Source organism: Nicotiana tabacum, chromosome 14, assembly GCF_000715075.1.
Source record: "Nicotiana tabacum cultivar K326 chromosome 14, ASM71507v2, whole genome shotgun sequence".
NCBI lineage: Eukaryota > Viridiplantae > Streptophyta > Magnoliopsida > Solanales > Solanaceae > Nicotiana > Nicotiana tabacum.
In genome coordinates this window covers 3,377,734-3,396,892 of record NC_134093.1, presented here as the reverse complement: position 1 = coordinate 3,396,892, position 19,159 = coordinate 3,377,734, and the positions used below count along the sequence as shown (strand labels likewise).

Sequence of the window (19,159 nt, the reverse complement as noted above, 5' to 3'; positions counted from 1 at the left end):
AACCGTATTGCAAGTTCAACAAGCACCACCACAACTGCAATGTTACAACCAACTCCTCAAATTTCGTGAAGAGGATAATCGTAGGTGCATGTACACAATTCCTCAGATAAGGAATTTAATAAATCAGATAAATTATCATAGAAATAGAATTCCCACACACGGCACGGACAACTCAAGTGCCAATAATATAAATCGCATGGCATGGTCACAGGCCTCCTGTCCCAGCATATCATACAGGAGCAATTAAACAAGTACACATGTATATGATAATGAAATAAGATTCTCATGCTACTGGACTAGTATAAATAATACGCCATAGCGTAAGCATGTGCAAAGTCTGTTATCACAGTTCAAATCAGCAAGTTAACGCAAAAATAGTAACTACCCCGTTTATTCAGGGGAATTAGCCTCTTTGTAACCTCAAATGTAGCCCAGATAATTCTCAACAAAGGTACGAACACAAGAAACATTATAACTTTACGCTTAACAGTCAACTCTAGGCACATCATAGCCTAAGCATTCTTTCGAGTATGAATACTTGCCCCGATGCCCGCACATTGGCTCAAACCTCACATATATGCACACTTATAGCGCGTGGCTATCACAAATAATTAACGCAACTAGTGGATCCACTAAGTTAAAATAAAATACTCACCTCAAACAGGCCGTAACCCGAAACAATATACTTTTGAGAACTCCCAATCTCCAAATTTATCAAACACATGAATCACCGTAACTGATCCCAACTCCAACACTAGAATGACTAACACATCTTCCATTCACGATCTTCCCATAAGGAATACTTTCATAATTCTTCCGTGCCACAAAACAATAATTTGAATATCAGCAGTCTATCAATGAGGTGAGTACTGCAATATCAATGAACATCCGTAAGTCAAAACACAATGCGCCTTTTGAAATGCGCACCCTTCTCAGGGATTACCGAGCAGTTATAACATTCATCTAATTATCTAAAATTGACCATTCTGTTCGAAATTCGTGATCTTCCTTTCAAGAATGAACTACCACCTTGTATATGTAAATCTTAGTCCCACGCCACACACCACATATATCATGCCATCATGTGACAAGCACGAGAATCTCATTATCAACTTTGGGTAACCAGCAAATTACATACCCTGTCATTCAGTAACCTTCATCTTGCTTCCTTCCAGGAGGAATTCATAATATATAATACGTTCCCTACACCGGTAGAATATATCTGGTTCAACCCATGGTAGAAACCATTAAGAACACTTTGAAATCCATTTGCACATAACCAAGCTATCAGAACTGAATCCCTCTAACTCGACCAAGCCACGTAGGTCACCAAACCCAAGAATATTGCCACCAAAATTTCTGTAAAGTCTCACAAAATCATAATTACCCCATAAATACCACAACCGTAACACTCACTCTGAAAATACCTTATGTGAATTTAAAATTATTCCTCATTCCTTTCTTATACTGAAATGTAGAATTCATAGTCATACAAAATTACCGCAAGTCCCGACACTTTCAAATGCAAATCTCAGATTTTATCCATACACAAGTCCAGAAACATTCTCAATTGCTATATATAATTCTCAAACCCATTAGAATTTTTTTGGGAATCACCCACTTTGCTCAAATCCAAATTGCACCATCCAAACGAGCCGAAGGGCACAAACCCCATTAGCACAACAACCCCCAAATAAGTAACCCTGCCTTAACACCACCAATCAAATTCATACTTCGTGCGCACTACGTTTTTTAAAATAACAATTTAATCATTCCATGATTTTCGTATTTCTATAAAGTTCCATATAACCCGTATTCAGAAATTTCCTTACCCGAGTCATCCTCGATTTCCATCTGTGCAAGTCATAACTGATCCACAAGTATGTCTCCGACCAAAACTAAAATTTAACACATAACCCTGAAATCAAATTGTCAATAGCAAGCTCCCCAATTTAGCTTTAAGCTACAATTATATAAACTTAGAACCCGCAAGGATTTCTCCTTCTCAATTACCATGAACTCGCACCGTTAACCCGCTAGACTTCTCGAAGTCTTTTGTTAAGCTTTTCATGAACATTCTGAATCACCAGCCACAGTCACACACTCGACCTCTTACCGGGTAGCAAGTAATATTCCGCGCAGAAGCTTCATCAACATCACACCACCGCTAACTGCTCATAAGAGATAACTCGCATGTGGAATTCATTCAGCTGACCATAACTTTCTGATCAATTGTCCAAATGATGAATGATTTAACTTTCATGTTTTGATAATTTTCAGATTCCTTATATATTTCGAGATATAAACTTCCAAAGTCAGCTTTGCGATTGCACCAGTTGTTGTCCAAAAATAGCTCTGCAGCAGAAAAATTCCAACAGCTCCTTTTGTCCGAAATCCATTTCGTTAACCTTCCGAAATCCACCCGAGGCCCTCGGAACCTTAACCAAATATACCAACATGTCCTAAAACACAATACGAACTTAATTGAGGCTTCGAACCATGCCAAACAACGCCGAAATTGCGCATCGAATCGAATTATGAGTTTTCAAATCTTCTAACTTCTATATAACGGATCTATGAAAATTTTCAGAACTGAATTCCGATTCCGATATCAAAAAGTCAACTTCCGGGTCAAACTTCCCTAAAATTCAACTTTCGCAATTTCAAGCTTAATTCCTCTACCGACCTCCAAATAATTTTTCGGACACGCTTGAAGTCCAAAATAACCATACGGGGCTATTGGAATCATCAAAACTCTATTTCGGGTCGTTTACACATACGTCAATATCCGGTCAACTATATTAACTTAAGCTTTCAACATGAAATTCATTCTTCCAAGCTAACTCCGAAATACCTTAAAACCAAAACCGATAATTCACACAAGTCATAATACCTCGTAGGAAGTTATGCAAGACTTCAAATAGTTGAAAGGAGCGTAAATGCTCAAAACGATCGATCGGATCATTACAATACCATAACCCTTGTTGGCAGGGGTGGGATCTAGAGTGCGTGGAGAGGGTTCGGCCGAACCCATATTTGGTTCGAACCGTGTATTATCTTAAAAGTTTCATTGAATATGTACAAATTATTAGTTTAGAACCCAATAAAAATGTCAAACTATTAAAATTCCGAGCCCATAAACTTGAAATTCTGGCTCCTCTTCTTCGTGTTGGCAGGGTAAAAGATGGCTATGCAACGAGTTTTTGGCCAATATTATCCCTTATCTTTGAGGGTAGGTCTATTTGGGTCCCTCAAATATAGTCTTGAGAATATTTAGTCCCTTAAGTATGCTAAAGTGGAGCACCTTTAGTCTCACTCACACAATGTGTTCAAAAACTAATGGTGTTACCCAACTCTGATTCATGAAGCAAATCTTATGCTCTGAAGCAAAATGTTTACTCTCCTTTTATTGGATAACGCAAATTATCACTTTAATTCCTCATTTTTAGATAATGTTTTCTAAAATTTTGACCTTGAAAATATCCCCTTCTGTGCCAGTTTTCAATGAGAAAATGACATTGTATAGCCACTGTAAAAATAATAGCCGAAAAATATATAAAATTTGTATATTTTTTTGAGATGGAAAAATTTGTATACTTTTTTCACTACCAGATGTAAATAGTTTCTGCCCAGGATCACTTCTAGGCATATTATCACTTTTCGGTTGAACCAAACGAATAACCAGGTTGTATTATCACTTTTAGCCTGTGCCATAAACTGTTTTTATCTGGTAGCGGAAAAAGTATATAAAATTTGTATAATTTTAGTATATTAATATACAAAAATAAAATAAAAATAAAAATACAAATTTTATATATTTTTTCGGCTATTATTTTTACAGCGGCTATACAGTGTCATTTTCTCATTGAAAACGGGCACAGAAGGGGATATTTTCAAGATCAAAATTTTAGAAGATATTATTTAAAAATGAAGAATTAAAGTGATAATTTGCGTTATCCAATAAAAGGAGAGGAAATATTTTGCTTCAGAGCAGAAGATTTGCTTCATAAATCAGAGTTGGGTAACACCGTTAGTTTTTGAACATATTGTGTCAGTGAGACTAAATATGCTCCATTTTAACATACTTAAGAGACTAAATATATTCATGGTTATATTTAAAATACCAAATTAACCATACCCTCAAAGTAAGTTCAAAAGAAAGTACAAAAAGGTGAATTTGGATATCATAAATCTACTATGGTGGTGTGGTTCGCCTTTTAAGTTATTGATGATGTCTTTGTTTTGCGCGCGTGTCTGAAACGGCACGCTTACAATTATAGTCCATTATTTCGTCCATTTTATGTGTTTTAATTCATTGGACACGAAATTTAATACTCTCTGTTTTTTCATGTAAAGGTAAATGATTAGATACAACAGTAATAAGATACCTAATATGATACAAGGCTTGTAACTTGCGTGAAGTAGAAAAACTAATCTAATTATCGTAAACTAAATGTGTTTATTCCCATAAGAGAGTGAATGTCGAACTTTGTTATTTTACACATGTCATGTTATTCCCATATGAAAGTGATTGTCATAAAGAATAACATAATAGTGTTAAACTTAAAAAGTTAATATTCTTATTGAAATAAATTAAAAATGAAAATAAGACACATAGAGCAAATAGCAACCTCAATTATGTACTCCCAGCCAATTTATGTGATGCATTTTCTTCTTTAATTTATCTCAAGAAAATAATATATTTTTTTATTTTGAAAAATATAACTCTAATTTTTTTATTTACTTTAATAAGATAATTTTTAACCATATAACTATTTATAGCCTATTAAAATCTCAACTTTTAAAAAAAGTTCTTAAAAATTTTGTGTTCAATAAAATTAATCATATATAAAATGAGATTATAAAATTGAGCAAAGACTAACCCATAATTTTGTCGGTGAATCAAACCCCGATTAATGCACTTTTTTAATGTAAAAGAAAAAATAAAAAGAGAAAAAACTGGCGCGTAACCTGGCAAAAAGTAGCAATTTATTACACACAACATGACATAACATAAGGTCCACTCATCATATCATTAAAAACCTTTCTTAAATTCTCTCTCAGTTTACCCACCTTCCATTTTCTCGAACATCTCAAAATATCAACTCCCCCCAAAAAAAAAAAAAATTAGCCCAAATAACAAGATCTATTTCTACAGTATACTCTACTAATCAAACAGTTATGGATTCATCAGATGATGATATTGAAGAGTACCTTTTCAAGATTGTAATAATAGGTGATTCAGCAGTTGGAAAATCAAATTTATTATCAAGATATGCTAGAGATGAGTTCAACTTGCATTCAAAAGCAACAATTGGAGTTGAGTTTCAGACCCAAGTTCTTGAAATTAATGGTAAAGAAGTGAAAGCTCAGATTTGGGATACTGCTGGTCAAGAAAGGTTTAGAGCTGTTACTTCTGCTTATTATCGTGGTGCTTTTGGTGCATTACTTGTTTATGATATTAGTCGAAGAAGTACTTTTGAAAGTGTTACTAGGTGGCTTGATGAGCTCAATAGTAAGTTATCTCGTACCGTTCTGTTTCAATTTTGTGTCGTACTTCCTAATTTAATCCGCTACACTAAGCTGCTGCTATGTGTTGGGTCGGAGAAATCAAGGTCACAAGGGTCTATTGTATGCAGCGTTAATTAACTGTATTTCTGCAAAAACTGTTTTCACGGCTGCTCGAACCGTGACGTCCTAGTCACACGGCAACAACAACAACTTTACAAGTTACGCCAAGGACTTCGTATTTTAATCCGTTTAAAGAAAATGTCACTTTCTATATTGTGGTAACTGATTAGTTCTAACATCCCACACGCATGTTTGAGACTACAAGATTCAAAGGGTACTTTGGTACATTATATATTTTTTAGTTTAACACCATAATATTCAAAAGTTTTTTAGACTTTGTTAAATCATGTCCACTCGAAGTGCATCACATAAATTGGGACGGAGAGGTATGAAAGAAAGGAACTTTTTGACACAATTCCTTTTTTTTTTTTTTTTATGTTATTCTTATAAAATATGTTGTTAAGGGTAAAGTAAAGATAGTTAAAATTTTAAGAGCTTCTAAATATAGAAAGGTATTACTTTGGGTGTGTGTTACTTTGGTCTGTTTTTAGTGGTTAATTTTCATACCTAAGTAAATCAGTTGTACTTTGTTGAATTGAATGTTCTTTTTTGGTTGTCTTCAGTTGGATTGGATCTTTGTGTTTATAAAGGGAAAATGTAAAAGTAGTTGGGCATGTGAGTGTTGGAAATTTCTTTGTGGTAAGATATCGACTGACTGGCATTTCTGAGTCCTTAGATCAAGAATGTAAAAATAGAATAACAGAAATTAGCAGCATCCAATGGTAAATAACAGCTTTTATTTTTCTTTCTAAAGTTTTACATTTGCTATACATGTGGAAATAAGAGACTTGGAAATGTAGCAGATTGGTGAAAATTGTAGTTATCTTTTGTTAAGAGATTATGATAAATTGATTTGCTTATTGCTGGTAATGTTGATTGGTATCGGCATCTATTGGAGAATGTGGGATTCAGGTGTACCTCTTAAGAGTTAAGACTAGAAATGAGATTGCGGTGAAAATATAAATTTTGGTTTGAGTCTGCTAGTTTTGGATGTTCTTTAATAAGGGATTTCAGAGAAAGATTGCGGTTTTCTGTTATTTGCTAATATTGTTGGTGAATATCGGATTGTTAGCAGGCTCTTCGTTTCTGAGTTAACTAGGATCTGGTTTTCCAGCATATTTTGGTGTCAGTTTCATTGTGTTAGATGAGGGCTAGAGTTGTTGCTCGCCTAATTTAAGAACTTCAATACAACTCTTTTTGTCACAATTGTCGTGGATCCATACAAGTCATATATTAGTTGAGCTAAATGAAATGAATGAGGATTCATATCAACTATCGCCGACCCTAACTTGTTTGGGACTGAGGCGTAGTTGTTGTTGTTGTCGTGAATCCATATGTTCTCCTAATAGGGACATGAATTTGATGATTTGCTAATATGTTCTACTTGTCCATTACTTTCAATTTATGTTCCCTCAATACCTTGGAGATGTTCATTTTTCGTTTTTTATTGACTTTTGCCTTATCTCTAGCCGAGGGTCTATCGGAAACAGCCTCTCTGCCCTCCCAGGGTAGGGGTAAGGTCTGTGTACACATTACCTTCCCCAGACCCCACTTGTTGGAACTCATTGGGTTTGTTGTTGTATTGACTTTTGCATTAAAAGGAACATTTTCTTTCTTTGCCTGATTGGAAATCTCTAAGTGCTTTCATATTTGGTGATTATGCTTTGGACTGATGCTTCATGTTATAATATACATTCTGCAGCATTGTTAGTTAAATATTAGATCTACATCTTTACTTGGGCATGTATGGCAAAGTTCTTTGAACTTTGTAGAAGAATAAGTAAAACTAATACCGATGTGAATAATAAACTCGAGTGCACTGTCCACCTAACTAAAGACGGACATATTTTTTCCCCAAAGTATGAACAGTCCAAAAGTCTAAGTTACAGAAAGATGGGAATACTTCTGGTAGTTTAGATTGACTTGAGATTGGTTCACGCTGAACTGCAGTCATTAAGGAAATTGTCTCTACATTGTTACATATTGTCAATTTAACGTGGACGTATATATGACATGTTAAAGCTCAACTCTGGTAAGACAGCACTACCAACATATTAGTAGCGTGCTGCTGTGTAGGTAAAAGAAGATGTATGAAATATCAAATTCTTTGTTATGAATTCAATCTAATCCATAAGGAGACATCCACAAACAGAAAAAGAACTTATTTGCTATCAGATTGTCTTTATGTTCACTCCTGTTTTTACTTCCTGATTAGTTTTGATACCGTAAAAGCAGATGCACAATCATAAGACATCAGCGTGTGAACTTTTGCTAACAGTGAATTTTGTCCACCTTGTTTAGCCAAAGTAGTAGACATCCTTAATTACATAATAGCAGCATACAGGGCAGCCCGGTGCATTAAAGCTCCAGCTATGCGCAGGGTCCAGGGAAGGGCCGGACCACAAGGGTCTATTGTACGCAGCCTTACCCTGCATTTATGCAAGAGGCTGTTTCCCCACTGCTTGAGCCCGTGACATCATGTGACCAGGAGGTCACGGGTTCAAGCCGTGGAAACAACTCTTACATAATAGCAGCATAATTAACAAAATATGACCAGTACTCCCATATAGGAGAAAATGAAACTGTAGGATCAAAATCTGTAGTGTGTATATGTACATTTGTTCTGCTGTTGAATTTCATCGACTAGCACTCTCTACTTTGATAGGACCTACTACCTAGTGTCATTTTTGTCATTTTCGTTTTACATAATATTTATGTTTCTGAGGCAGAGGAATAAATAAACTTTTGAAATCTGATCAACCATGCAGCTCATTGTGATACAACAGTCGCGAAGATGCTGGTAGGAAACAAATGCGATTTGGACAACATTAGGGACGTTAGTATTGAAGAAGGCGCGAAGCTTGCAGAAGCCGAAGGATTATTCTTCATGGAGACATCCGCATTAGATTCTACAAACGTTAATAAGGCTTTCGAGATTGTTATCCGTGAAATCTATAGCAATGTCAGCCGAAAGGTCTTGAATTCGGATTCCTACAAGGCAGAGTTATCTATTAACAGGGTAAGCCTCGTAAAAGATGACGGAGAAGGATCGAAACGATCTTGGAGCAGTTGTTGCTCAAGATGAGCCCTGCTTTTAACTGATTATATATAGTTTGTTACTCAAGATTAAGAGATTTTTCAGTATTTATTCAATATTGCTGAAAAGTACAAGGCTCCAGCAGCCATAGCATTTACCAATTCCTTTAGAGACATTTTTAAGATACACTTGGCGTAACTGGTAAAGTTGTTGTCATGTGACCAGGAGGTTACGAGTTCGAGTCGTGAAAACAGCCTCTTGCACCGAGTTGCCCTTTTACATTTTTAAGAGAGCTGAGAACAAAAAAAAAGGCTTCTTTCTTCCTCTGGTTGTTGTACTTCTACTAAGAATTTCATTGTCTGGTTTAGTTTCAACTCTGAATTAAGGTTTTATTGGTTTTGTAGTAGTAGGGGAAGAGTAAAGAATTGGATAACAGTTATAGTTGTGCTTTTTCTAAAAAGAAAATTAAATATAGTATTGATTTTTTTCCTTTCCATATGCTAACCAATTGATGTGCATAGTGGAATGTGTATCCTATCTTTTTGTGTTTTTGCTCTTAATATTTTGGAGGCATGGAAAAAAAACTCTTTCCCACTTGGCGTTTACATCATATCAATGAATATAAGATAAGCATTTTTCATATGAACTTGTCTTTTAATCATATGATTAAGTGAAATGCATTTTCACTTTATAATTTTTTAGGATAAATTGTTCGATTTGGCGTATACATATTGAGTGCTAGCGGACTACGTATACTCCATTTTATTGACCAGTGTTTGACTTCCTAAGCACCCTATACATTAATGGCTTAGTCCAAGTTATATTCATCTGAAAATTTATAATAGAAAAAAGAGGAATTTACATAGAATACAATTTTTTAAGACTTATTTAAATTCCCTATAACTACTTTCTAGTATTTGAGAGACGCCGTTTTCTACATTTGGGCTTCGGCTAAACCCAATTCCAATAATTGCTTGTGGGCTATCAAAAGAGGCCCAATTACCTCAATTTTATCCAAAATATGGGAATCTTACATAAATGTCCCAAATAAGTTCCAACTTACCAACGTCTAGCCATTAATCATAGACTTACCAAAACTAGCCAAACACATATAAAACTAAAAATTCAAATAAATAAGGTTCTTTCTCTCCAAGAATCACATGTAAAAATCTCCTACCATATGTTTAAGCGTGATAGGCAACATTAGATGCAAGAGAGAAAGAAAATTTCATGGATGAGGTAACAAACAAGGTGTTGAAATACAAAAAATATACATACAAGATTTTAAAATCTAAGCAAAAAAGGATATTTTTCAATGGGTATGGTTGAAATTCATTGAAAACGTATAGATGAGTCAATATACAAATTTTGAGAAAGATTGGAGGTGATTTGGACTGATTTGGTATCAAAATTCATAGTTAAAATCTAGTTCAAAAAATTCTTCTACAACGCATGTATCACACACACGGTATACATAGAGATACATATAATACACATTTGATATAAATATGATACATATGTGATACGCAAATGATACACAGTGTAATACACAGATTATTTTTTTCATGTTTCATCTTCTACTTCAAATTTTCAATTTAACCCATCTCAAAACTCTGTCAAATTATCCCAAAACTGAGATTCAATCTCCTTAAGATGTACTCAATCAATTCTAATAATACCCACTCAAAAGAAAGCAAAAAAATTGACTTTACTTTAGCTATAAATAGCTAACTAATATTGCTAAACTAATATTAGTAATATTTATTGAATTGACCAATTTTTATAATAAGCTACGTATAAATTGATATAACTGGTAGTTTCCTAATAAAATATAAATGCAGACACAAAAAAATACATATAACCAAAGCCATCTTTTTTCTAGTTCTAATGCTTCAAAAATCATATAATTACAGAAGAAAAAAGGAGAATAAAACAAGATTAATCACGGGTTGATTAATAATTAAGCATTAAGCAATTGGGGTCCTTTTCCTACACATAATTATGTGGATTCATTAATCATTAAGCAATTTGGGTCCCATTCAATTTGTTTTAGACAGATGTTAAGTATAATTATGACCAAAACAAAGGTCATAATGATACTCATGTTTTAAGGCTTTTAGTTAGCAGGAGCATAAGCATGATTTTTCCTAAAAGAAGTTAACAAATTATTAAATCACCATAATGGTTTTAAATTACTTGTTGTCAATAATTATGTGTCAGCATAAGCAGTGACGGAGCTACATTGAACTAAGGGATATCAAGCGACACTCGGAAAATTACACTATATTGTTAGATAAACTTTTTTATTTTATGTATATTTACTATACATTGACTCCCCTTGATTTTTCGATGTATCTAATTATTTATATTTTGACATCACTTGATGAAAATTCTGGCTTCGCCATTTAGCTTAAGTGATTTAAGTTTGTCATTTCGGATAAGGGGTCGAAGGTTCAACCCTTGTTTGCTACAATATTTTTCAAGAAGATAGACCAAATTTATAAAATATCCTCCAGGACTCAATCCCATATCATTTGCAATAAATTTGAAGTGCTGAACCAAAGAGTCAAAGTTATTTTTTATATTAAGTGATGTCATTCCTGTTATATTTAAATACTTGGATTTTATATTATTTATAGATGTAAATATGTAGTAAATTTTTTCAACTTATCGATGTCGGGTGACACCGCTTTACACCACGCGGCTTCGCCCCTGTTAATTAGCATGTGAAATCCGCTAAATTTATCCATGTTAAATGTTTACACCATTCAATAATTGCATGACATGTGTCTTCTGCATACTCATTTATCACCTAACTATGATTAATTAATGTTCATTTTCATCTCTTGTATTATTTAATTATGGTAAATTTAACTATCAATTCTGCTTTTGTTTCAAAATTTTGATAATTATAAGATTAAACTTGTTCCGAGTCCAGGGAAATAGTGCTGGATAATAGCATTGATTGCCTACTACTATTATTACTAACTAGTGAATTTGTCAGCCTTCGCACGGTAACATATCGAAGAACTAAATATCTTTTTCTAACATACAAATTAAAAAATTAGTCTTCAAATTCAAATATGTAATTTAGTTTCAAATGTGTGTGTATATATATATATATATATATATATATATATATATATATATATATATATATATATATATATATATATACACACACACACACACACACACACACACACACAAGTTAGTTAAATTTTAATACTTTCATAATTCTTCAGGTGTTTATATCAAACTAATTAATTTAACTTTATCAGTTAAAAAACTAAAGAGAGGATACACATTAATTAGCTATAGTGAAAATCATCATTTCTTCACTTTATCTATACTTATTCTATTTTTTTATTTATTCTGGATTACTTATTTTTATTTTATTTAATTAAAGCTTCTAGAGTAATCAAATCAAGCTATTAACTGAGTGTTTGACAAGTAAGCATTTTCTCCTACTATCAAGGAAGTGAAAAGGAAGACCGTTTTCTCATGGACAGCTACATCAGAGCAAATTATGTCTTGTGTTAACCTCATACAAGACAATCAACTTTCTTGTTAGGTCAAAAAGAGACTTAATTACCTACCACTTTGGTGACTAATGTCTTAACGGATAAGGGTCTGATTTGCCACTCTACTATCATAAATAAGCCTTATTTATCCTTCGTTTACGTTTTTTTAATCAAAAATATCCCTACAGTTATACATTATGTTCATATTTACCCTTACACGTTAAAATGAGTTACATTTGTCATTCGTTATACTTTAGGATCATATTTACCCCTCTACTTTTCAAAAAGGGTTACATTTGCCCTTCGTTATACTTTCTCGATATATTGATCCTTACAATTATACCCACATTTACCCTCATTCGGTAGATCGTCATGTCCCACCTTTGTTTTCCTACATGAGGCCTATGTGAATTTCTTTTTCTTTCAATTTAAATATGGTCACCTATTTAAGATAATTTAACCCGTTCACCCAATTTAAATAAGACTTTATTAACTCCATTGTTGTGCAACTTCTTGTAATTTACTTTGGTTACTGCAATAATTGTGAGTTGTATTAGATTAGTGATTTTGAGTTCAAAGTTATTGTTTGTCAATATGTTGTCGCTGCTATAACTATTGTATTTCGCACAATCTTCATAAATGTCATATCAGAAAATTGCTTTTCGTGAATCAATCATGGTCAATTGACCCAGTTTAGATTTTACAGAATTGTATCTCTACAAACACTTCAAAATATCATTGAGTAATTCATGTCTCCTAACTCCTAAGTATTAAAGGGAAACAAATTAACATAGACAAAGGTGAAATAATTAAATAAATCAATTAGAGATAACACTAGAGTTTCATTCATTCACTGTCCAAAATTTTTCCGCTCTCCGAAAAATATGGAGCTGACACGGATAAGAGAGATGGACGAGTGGGAGTGGGGGGTGGGGTGACGAGCTGACACGTATAATTATAAGGATAAATATGTCAAGAAAGTATAACATTTGACAAATGTAATCCTTTTCGTAGAGTAAAGGGGTAAATATGATCCTAAAGTATAACGAAGGGCAAATGTAACTCTTTTAAACGTTTAAGGGGTAAATATGAACCTAATGTATAACGGTAAGGATATTTTTGATAGAAAAATTAAACGGAGGGTAAATAAGGCCTATTTATAATAGTAGAGGGGCAAATCTGATCCTTATCCAATGTCTTAAACATCAGCACGTTTTAACATATTTTATTTATTTATTTAGTCCGGTATACAAAGCATTCCACGTTCATACAGGAGTTCAGAGAGAGGTCACACCTTTCTTTAGATATAGTTGTAGTACACTAAAATTATATATTATGCTAAGTGGCCCTCGGCTTCTCATCGACGATCACCGTCGCCAAGAATGGCATAGTCGCAAAACTTCGCCGTGCCATACACCCTTTGAGCAGCTATCCACACAAGTATATGATGTTTAAGTCGCATTCTAAAAAGTATGATAATAGGTAATCTACCATGATGCAAGCATCATTAGATGATTTCAAGGCTCGAACATGTGACGCAGATAATTTAATTGTTGTGCCAAAGCTTTATTTTTATTTATTTTTGTATCAAAGTAGATTTATTTTGAAAAGTAACACCGAAGTCAATTTGATATATCTACCGACAGAAGTTCACAATAAACTTTGACAAGAGTTGAAACTTAACATCATATAAAATCTTAATCTATGTGTATAGATTACTTAATGATAAAAAAAAAATTACATTTGGCCTCAAAAAAGTCAATTGCAGAAATATATATAATTATGTTTTACGTTATTTATTAGCTTCAGTATTACCAACTACAGAAGCTACAACTGAGGTTTCATAGTTGTAATTACACTTTCACCTAGCCCCTAAAACCTATTAGCGTGGTAATTAATTCTTCTATTTTTGATGTACAAACTTTTTAAGTTAGGACAGAAGGCACGAATTATGAACTATGATCACGAAAGGAAAAAAGAAAAGCAAAGAAGTTTGCATGTGAATTTTTGGTTGGTGAATTTGTTTAGCTGACGGGATTTAAGAAAATAAAAAGACACTTTTGGAATATTTTACATATATCATAGTAATATTTTTATGATTATAAAAGTTTGCTATTAAGAGTATAATAAAAAATTTAAGTTAAATTATTTTTGAATTTAGAAAAGAATTATTTTTAACATATTAAAATGACAATAGGTTCACAATAAACTGAAACAGATAGATTATTAGTTATTTCCAAGAAAAAAAACAAGATTGAAAAAGAAAATTTAAGGAAAAACTAGAAAATCAAAGGAACTGAATTAGTCTCGAAAAGAAAATTTGGGGCATAAGACTTTTAACTGAAAATACTAGAACTTTAATAGTTATTCGTTGGTAAAATTCCTATCTTAGCATTTTACATTTGCAAGATAATTCTCATTGTTTTACCTTCCTTTTTTTCCCTATAAAATCTCAAACAATATAAAATTTTCAAAGAGATTTTTACAAGATTGGAATATTATTTTTCCTACAATTTTTGCATTACATAAACATTTTGCAGCTTCCCTTTAAGGATGTGTGAAGTTTAAAAATTGTATGTACAATGTTGTCTGATGTTAAAATTTGGAACGTATTAGTAAAAATTTTACTGTGCTTTTGATTTTGTACCAAAGATCGCTGAGAAAAGTGACTATTATATTTTGGGAAATTAAAGATTGCTATATTTGCAACTAAACACCAATCATTTCATATTAATAAATATTAAAAAGAAGCAAAAAACAACAAAAGATACTCTCATACATGGCTTCTACACAATAAGGAAATATAAAAATAAATTACAGTCCCAACCAAATTAAATAAATAAATTAGTATTCAGCTAACCACATGAAAACAAATACAGTATATAAGGAAAAGGCAGTTCGATGCACGAAACAACTCACGTTCACACAGCGTGTGAAGAAGGACCGCATCCAGAAAATTAATTTCAGACTTGTACTATATATAGATTTGTGGAGGAGAGAGCTACTTCTTTGTTTTTTGATTTTCCATCCGATATCCGATATCCGCATTGGAATCTGATTAAATCCGGATTCGTGCGAGGAGAACTAGTTCAAGAAGTGAGAGGTTGTTGTCTTCCTATATTTGAACCATTTTGGCCATCATAAAGCTTGTTATTTGATTTTCCAGGCTTCTTTTTAAGTACAATTGTCCAAGTAATGGCTTCTAAAATAAGAGCAATTCCTCCAAGAATTGAAAGGAAAACAATATAAGCCAATTTCCATTTGCTTTGTGGCTGCAAAATCTCAAGACCTTTAAACACATTGATGATTCCTAGAACAAGTACACCATATCCAACTCCATGGTGATACATATTCCAGTAAAATCTGTACTTATGATCCTTCTTTGGCCTTAGAAATAGCGCGAACACCTACAATTTTATGTCGAAATTATGCGATCAGGATTCAAATTTCAATATAAACAAAAAATGCTAAGTAATTTATTCTTATCTGCGTAACTCTTAGCTAGTAGAGTTACGCATTACCTATCTATGCTAATGGAAGGAAGCAGATACCTGGTGGAATAGTTGAAATGTGCATAATCTGACTCGAATACTACCATTATAAGTAAATAAAAATACTCCCTTTAATCTAAATTGATCTTCATGATTCAATTTATAAGTAGGGGTTTGCCATATTTTTTTGTCGAAATGACACCATGTAGCCACTTTAAATGACTACTATTTAGGAATTAGTCAGTGCGTCCTAAATTAAAGTTTTTCAGTTCAATTTTTCGGTACAAAAGTATCCTAAATTGTTCTGAAGTTAAGATTTTTAGTTTAAAATTTTCGGACAAAATAAGTACCGACTAATCTCTAAATAGCATACCTGAAAATGGCTATACGTGCACTTGCCCCCTTTTTTTTTAAGTCCAAAAGTTGATAGTCTCCTTTAAATTAAAGAAACTAAAGATAAAGAAGTTAAAGAATTTTAATGTGAAAGTATACCTGAAGAGTTGCAAGAGAGAATAAGGCAATACCAAAATCTCTATGGGAAGTATATTCAATTCCTTTAGATTGGCTTCCAAGTTTCAGACCAGTTGCCCAACCAGCAACTCCAATAGTATAAGATGATAATTGGCAAGCCACATGAACATAAAACCACAATGGATCTGCAAATGTTCTTAGGTACCTTGCAATCATAATTCCAATTGGAAATAGTATTCCCCAACTCACAACATTCAGAATTCCATGAATCTGTTCAACATAAATTCAAATGTCAGAAACAAAAATATATAAAATAAAATAAAAAGAGTAGCCCGGTGCACGAAACGTCCCGCATTCATAAAGGGTCAGGGAAAAAGTTGCGTCACCGGACTTATTTTTACATTAAATCATTTGGCAGCCTGAATGCTAAAAGCCTTTAGAGGCCATTGATTGAACAAAATATTGTTCCTACGTCGCGTTAAAATTCTGGGTCCTCCTATGCTTCAACGGAGATGTGATGTAAAAAAATATAAAAAAAAGAAAAAAGAAAAAAGATTGAACTAACAAACCAAATGAAATTGGTATTTCTTGGCACTCTAGTGGTTGTTAAGTGGGATAAAAGTTACAGGCGACCAAAGTTCAAATCCCAGTAGATTGAACTTTGACGAGGAAATCACTGATACTTGTGCTGGTGGGAGATAACACATATTCGATAAAACAATGGAGTTGTAGAAAAACTGATCTGGACACTGTCGTTAGAAAAAAAATGAAATGAAATTTGTACTTGTTGAAGAACTTACATTTCTATTCTTGAGTCTAGAATCCTCAGAACCATTGCTAATACTCTTCCCTTTCATCAAATCAAGTTTTCCCTTGGAATTCAAATTCTCAGTCTGAAAATCATGAATTCCAGGGAATGTCCCATTCAAGACTGAACTTCCTACTTGCCAAACCTGATTCAATTCTGTCATTCCTTCTGGTAATTTTACACTAGCAAAAATTACCATCATTCCATTACTATACATAGCCTCCATATTAGTAACGCGATACACTAGCTCCCCTGGCACGATTGATTTATACGAATTCAACTTGACCGTTTTCGCGACTATAGAACCATTGGATTGTTTAAACGCGATTAACGCTTGTGTACCAACCATTCCTGTTGCATTTGGATTAATTCCCCAAGCAATCCAACCATCAGGTTTAGTAGGAGTAGCTACAAAGGCTAAATTTAAGGTAAAATCCTTGGAATTGTAATTCCAATGGATGTAACTATTCAAATGTGGTAAGTCGTTGCAATGTTCATATAATCTGTTCTTTGTAAACTTTTGTGATGTACATGACATGGAATATGACAATTCAGGTTTCAAAATCAAGAACATAAAATATAGGATAACAATACAACATGATTGATACAATCCCATGTCTAATGTTCTTGAAATTCTGGGAATAACAATCTTCTCTTTTTCTTCTTTTTTGTTTGGGTAGGGGGGGTGGAGTAGGGGGGGGGTGGAGGTTAATAGTATAGTTGGTGAATTTCAATTTTCAATTACATGTGCAGAGTGGATTCCTAATTTGCAACGAGAGATGACTTCAATCCCTTGAGAAATCTCATACTTTAAATATTGTCTTGGAGAAATTTTGGGGTATTATCACTTTTAACCCGTGCCAGAAACTATTACATTTAGTAGCCGAAAAGAGTATAAAATTTGTATATAACATACATAATGTATATATATACAAAAAATATATAAATTTTATACATTTTTCGGCTATTATTTTTACAGCGGCGATACAGTATCATTTTTCCAATTTATTCCTAAGGCAGAGTAGGGTCCTTTTGTATAAGGTGACATGATTGGATTCTTTTTCCTTTTTGTCTTTTTTCCTGCTTTATATATGAAAGGAAGTGTAGTGGTTTTAAAATTGGACATAAAAATAATTACAAATAATTGTTCATAATTTGTGAAATTAATAACCTGAAACATAAGGTATATAATCTATTACACTAGGCAAATTTACAGTATAATATAAAATCAATGTATATAAGTTAACCTCTTAACTTGTATATAAATTTTTCAAATTGACTCTTAATAAGAGCATTCGATTTAAGATAAAAGGAATTTAATTTTTTCTTCATTCAACTAGACATGTAGGCCAAGATACAGAGAATTCATCTTTCATTTCCTTTACTTTTTCTGAACATAACCAAACAGAGAGGGAAATTTTTTCAATTTTTTTTTCATCTGGTATCCGATATTGTATTAGAGTTTCTATTAATTCGGATTCGCACAGTATAAGACCCACTAAAAAGGAAATGCTTCCCATTAAGATTTTTTTTTTCATTTTAGAGAATTCGAACTCGAAAGTTGTGATTATTGGTTGGGGATCATATTCTTATTTTTGTTTCTCCTTTTTCTCTCTCAAGTTTCCATAAAAAGGAAAGGAGTTTGCAGATATTGTGAAGCACATTATCCTTTCTTTTGATTTTTTAATCTATTTAAGTATTTAATATTATAATTTCTCTTCACCCAATACTTTCTTTTTCCAAATTGTTGACATAATTATAAGATTCCCATGCTATGTAATGTTACCATCATTTCTTGTCTCAAAATTGGACCACAAGACTCCTCAACATCCATCCAAATAAAATGGAGCTGAAAAAAAGAAATAAAAGAGTCAAGTTGCTTGTTGTGGCATAAATAGAGTTTGAAATAAGATATGCAAATTTAGTTTTTTGGAATTTTTAGCGTAACATTTATCCCATTGTTGATTGAATTAAACATTTCATTAAAATAGTGTTAAGTACTGGTTATCACATGGCAAGATTGTTAACGGTCGTAATTTTATTCATTCTCCGACATTTATATATATCAAACAAATGAATACATGCCATGTCGTCTGGTTGAGTAAATTTTTTTTGATGGCTGATAAATACATGTTGACTTGTAAAATAAGAGAAAACTTTTATTTAGTCCAATACCAACTCGACTAGTTACATAATT

At 32.9% G+C, this 19,159-nt stretch overlaps 2 protein-coding genes across 2 annotated transcripts; one reads left to right on the top strand and one right to left on the bottom strand.

The window, feature by feature from the left end:
• Positions 1-5,043: 5,043 nt before the first annotated feature.
• LOC107806531 (ras-related protein RABA5c-like) lies at positions 5,044-9,042 on the top strand. Its single transcript, XM_075229240.1, has 2 exons — positions 5,044-5,515; positions 8,400-9,042. The coding sequence occupies exons 1-2, from the start codon at positions 5,182-5,184 to the stop codon at positions 8,714-8,716; spliced, it is 651 nt and encodes a 216-aa protein (XP_075085341.1). The 5' UTR covers positions 5,044-5,181; the 3' UTR covers positions 8,717-9,042.
• Positions 9,043-14,894: 5,852 nt separating this feature from the next.
• LOC142168667 (cytochrome b561 and DOMON domain-containing protein At3g25290-like) lies at positions 14,895-17,687 on the bottom strand. Its single transcript, XM_075229241.1, has 3 exons — positions 16,955-17,687; positions 16,176-16,424; positions 14,895-15,599 (listed from the first exon to the last, which is right to left on the bottom strand). Exons 1-3 carry the CDS (start codon positions 17,576-17,578, stop codon positions 15,282-15,284), a joined length of 1,191 nt encoding a protein of 396 aa, XP_075085342.1. The 5' UTR covers positions 17,579-17,687; the 3' UTR covers positions 14,895-15,281.
• Between the last annotated feature and the right edge of the window lie 1,472 nt (positions 17,688-19,159).

Excerpts from the sequence above, each read along its gene's own strand:
- LOC142168667 (XM_075229241.1), bottom strand. The coding sequence starts at position 17,578 with ATGGGATTGTATCAATCATGTTGTATTGTTATCCTATATTTTATGTTC. Across the intron at positions 16,425-16,954 it reads CTAGACTCAAGAATAGAAAT|ATTCATGGAATTCTGAATGT; the intron begins GTAAGTTCTTCA and ends TATGTTGAACAG. Across the intron at positions 15,600-16,175 it reads TCTCTCTTGCAACTCTTCAG|GTGTTCGCGCTATTTCTAAG; the intron begins GTATACTTTCAC and ends ATAAAATTGTAG.
- LOC107806531 (XM_075229240.1), top strand. The coding sequence starts at position 5,182 with ATGGATTCATCAGATGATGATATTGAAGAGTACCTTTTCAAGATTGTA. Across the intron at positions 5,516-8,399 it reads GTGGCTTGATGAGCTCAATA|CTCATTGTGATACAACAGTC; the intron begins GTAAGTTATCTC and ends TCAACCATGCAG.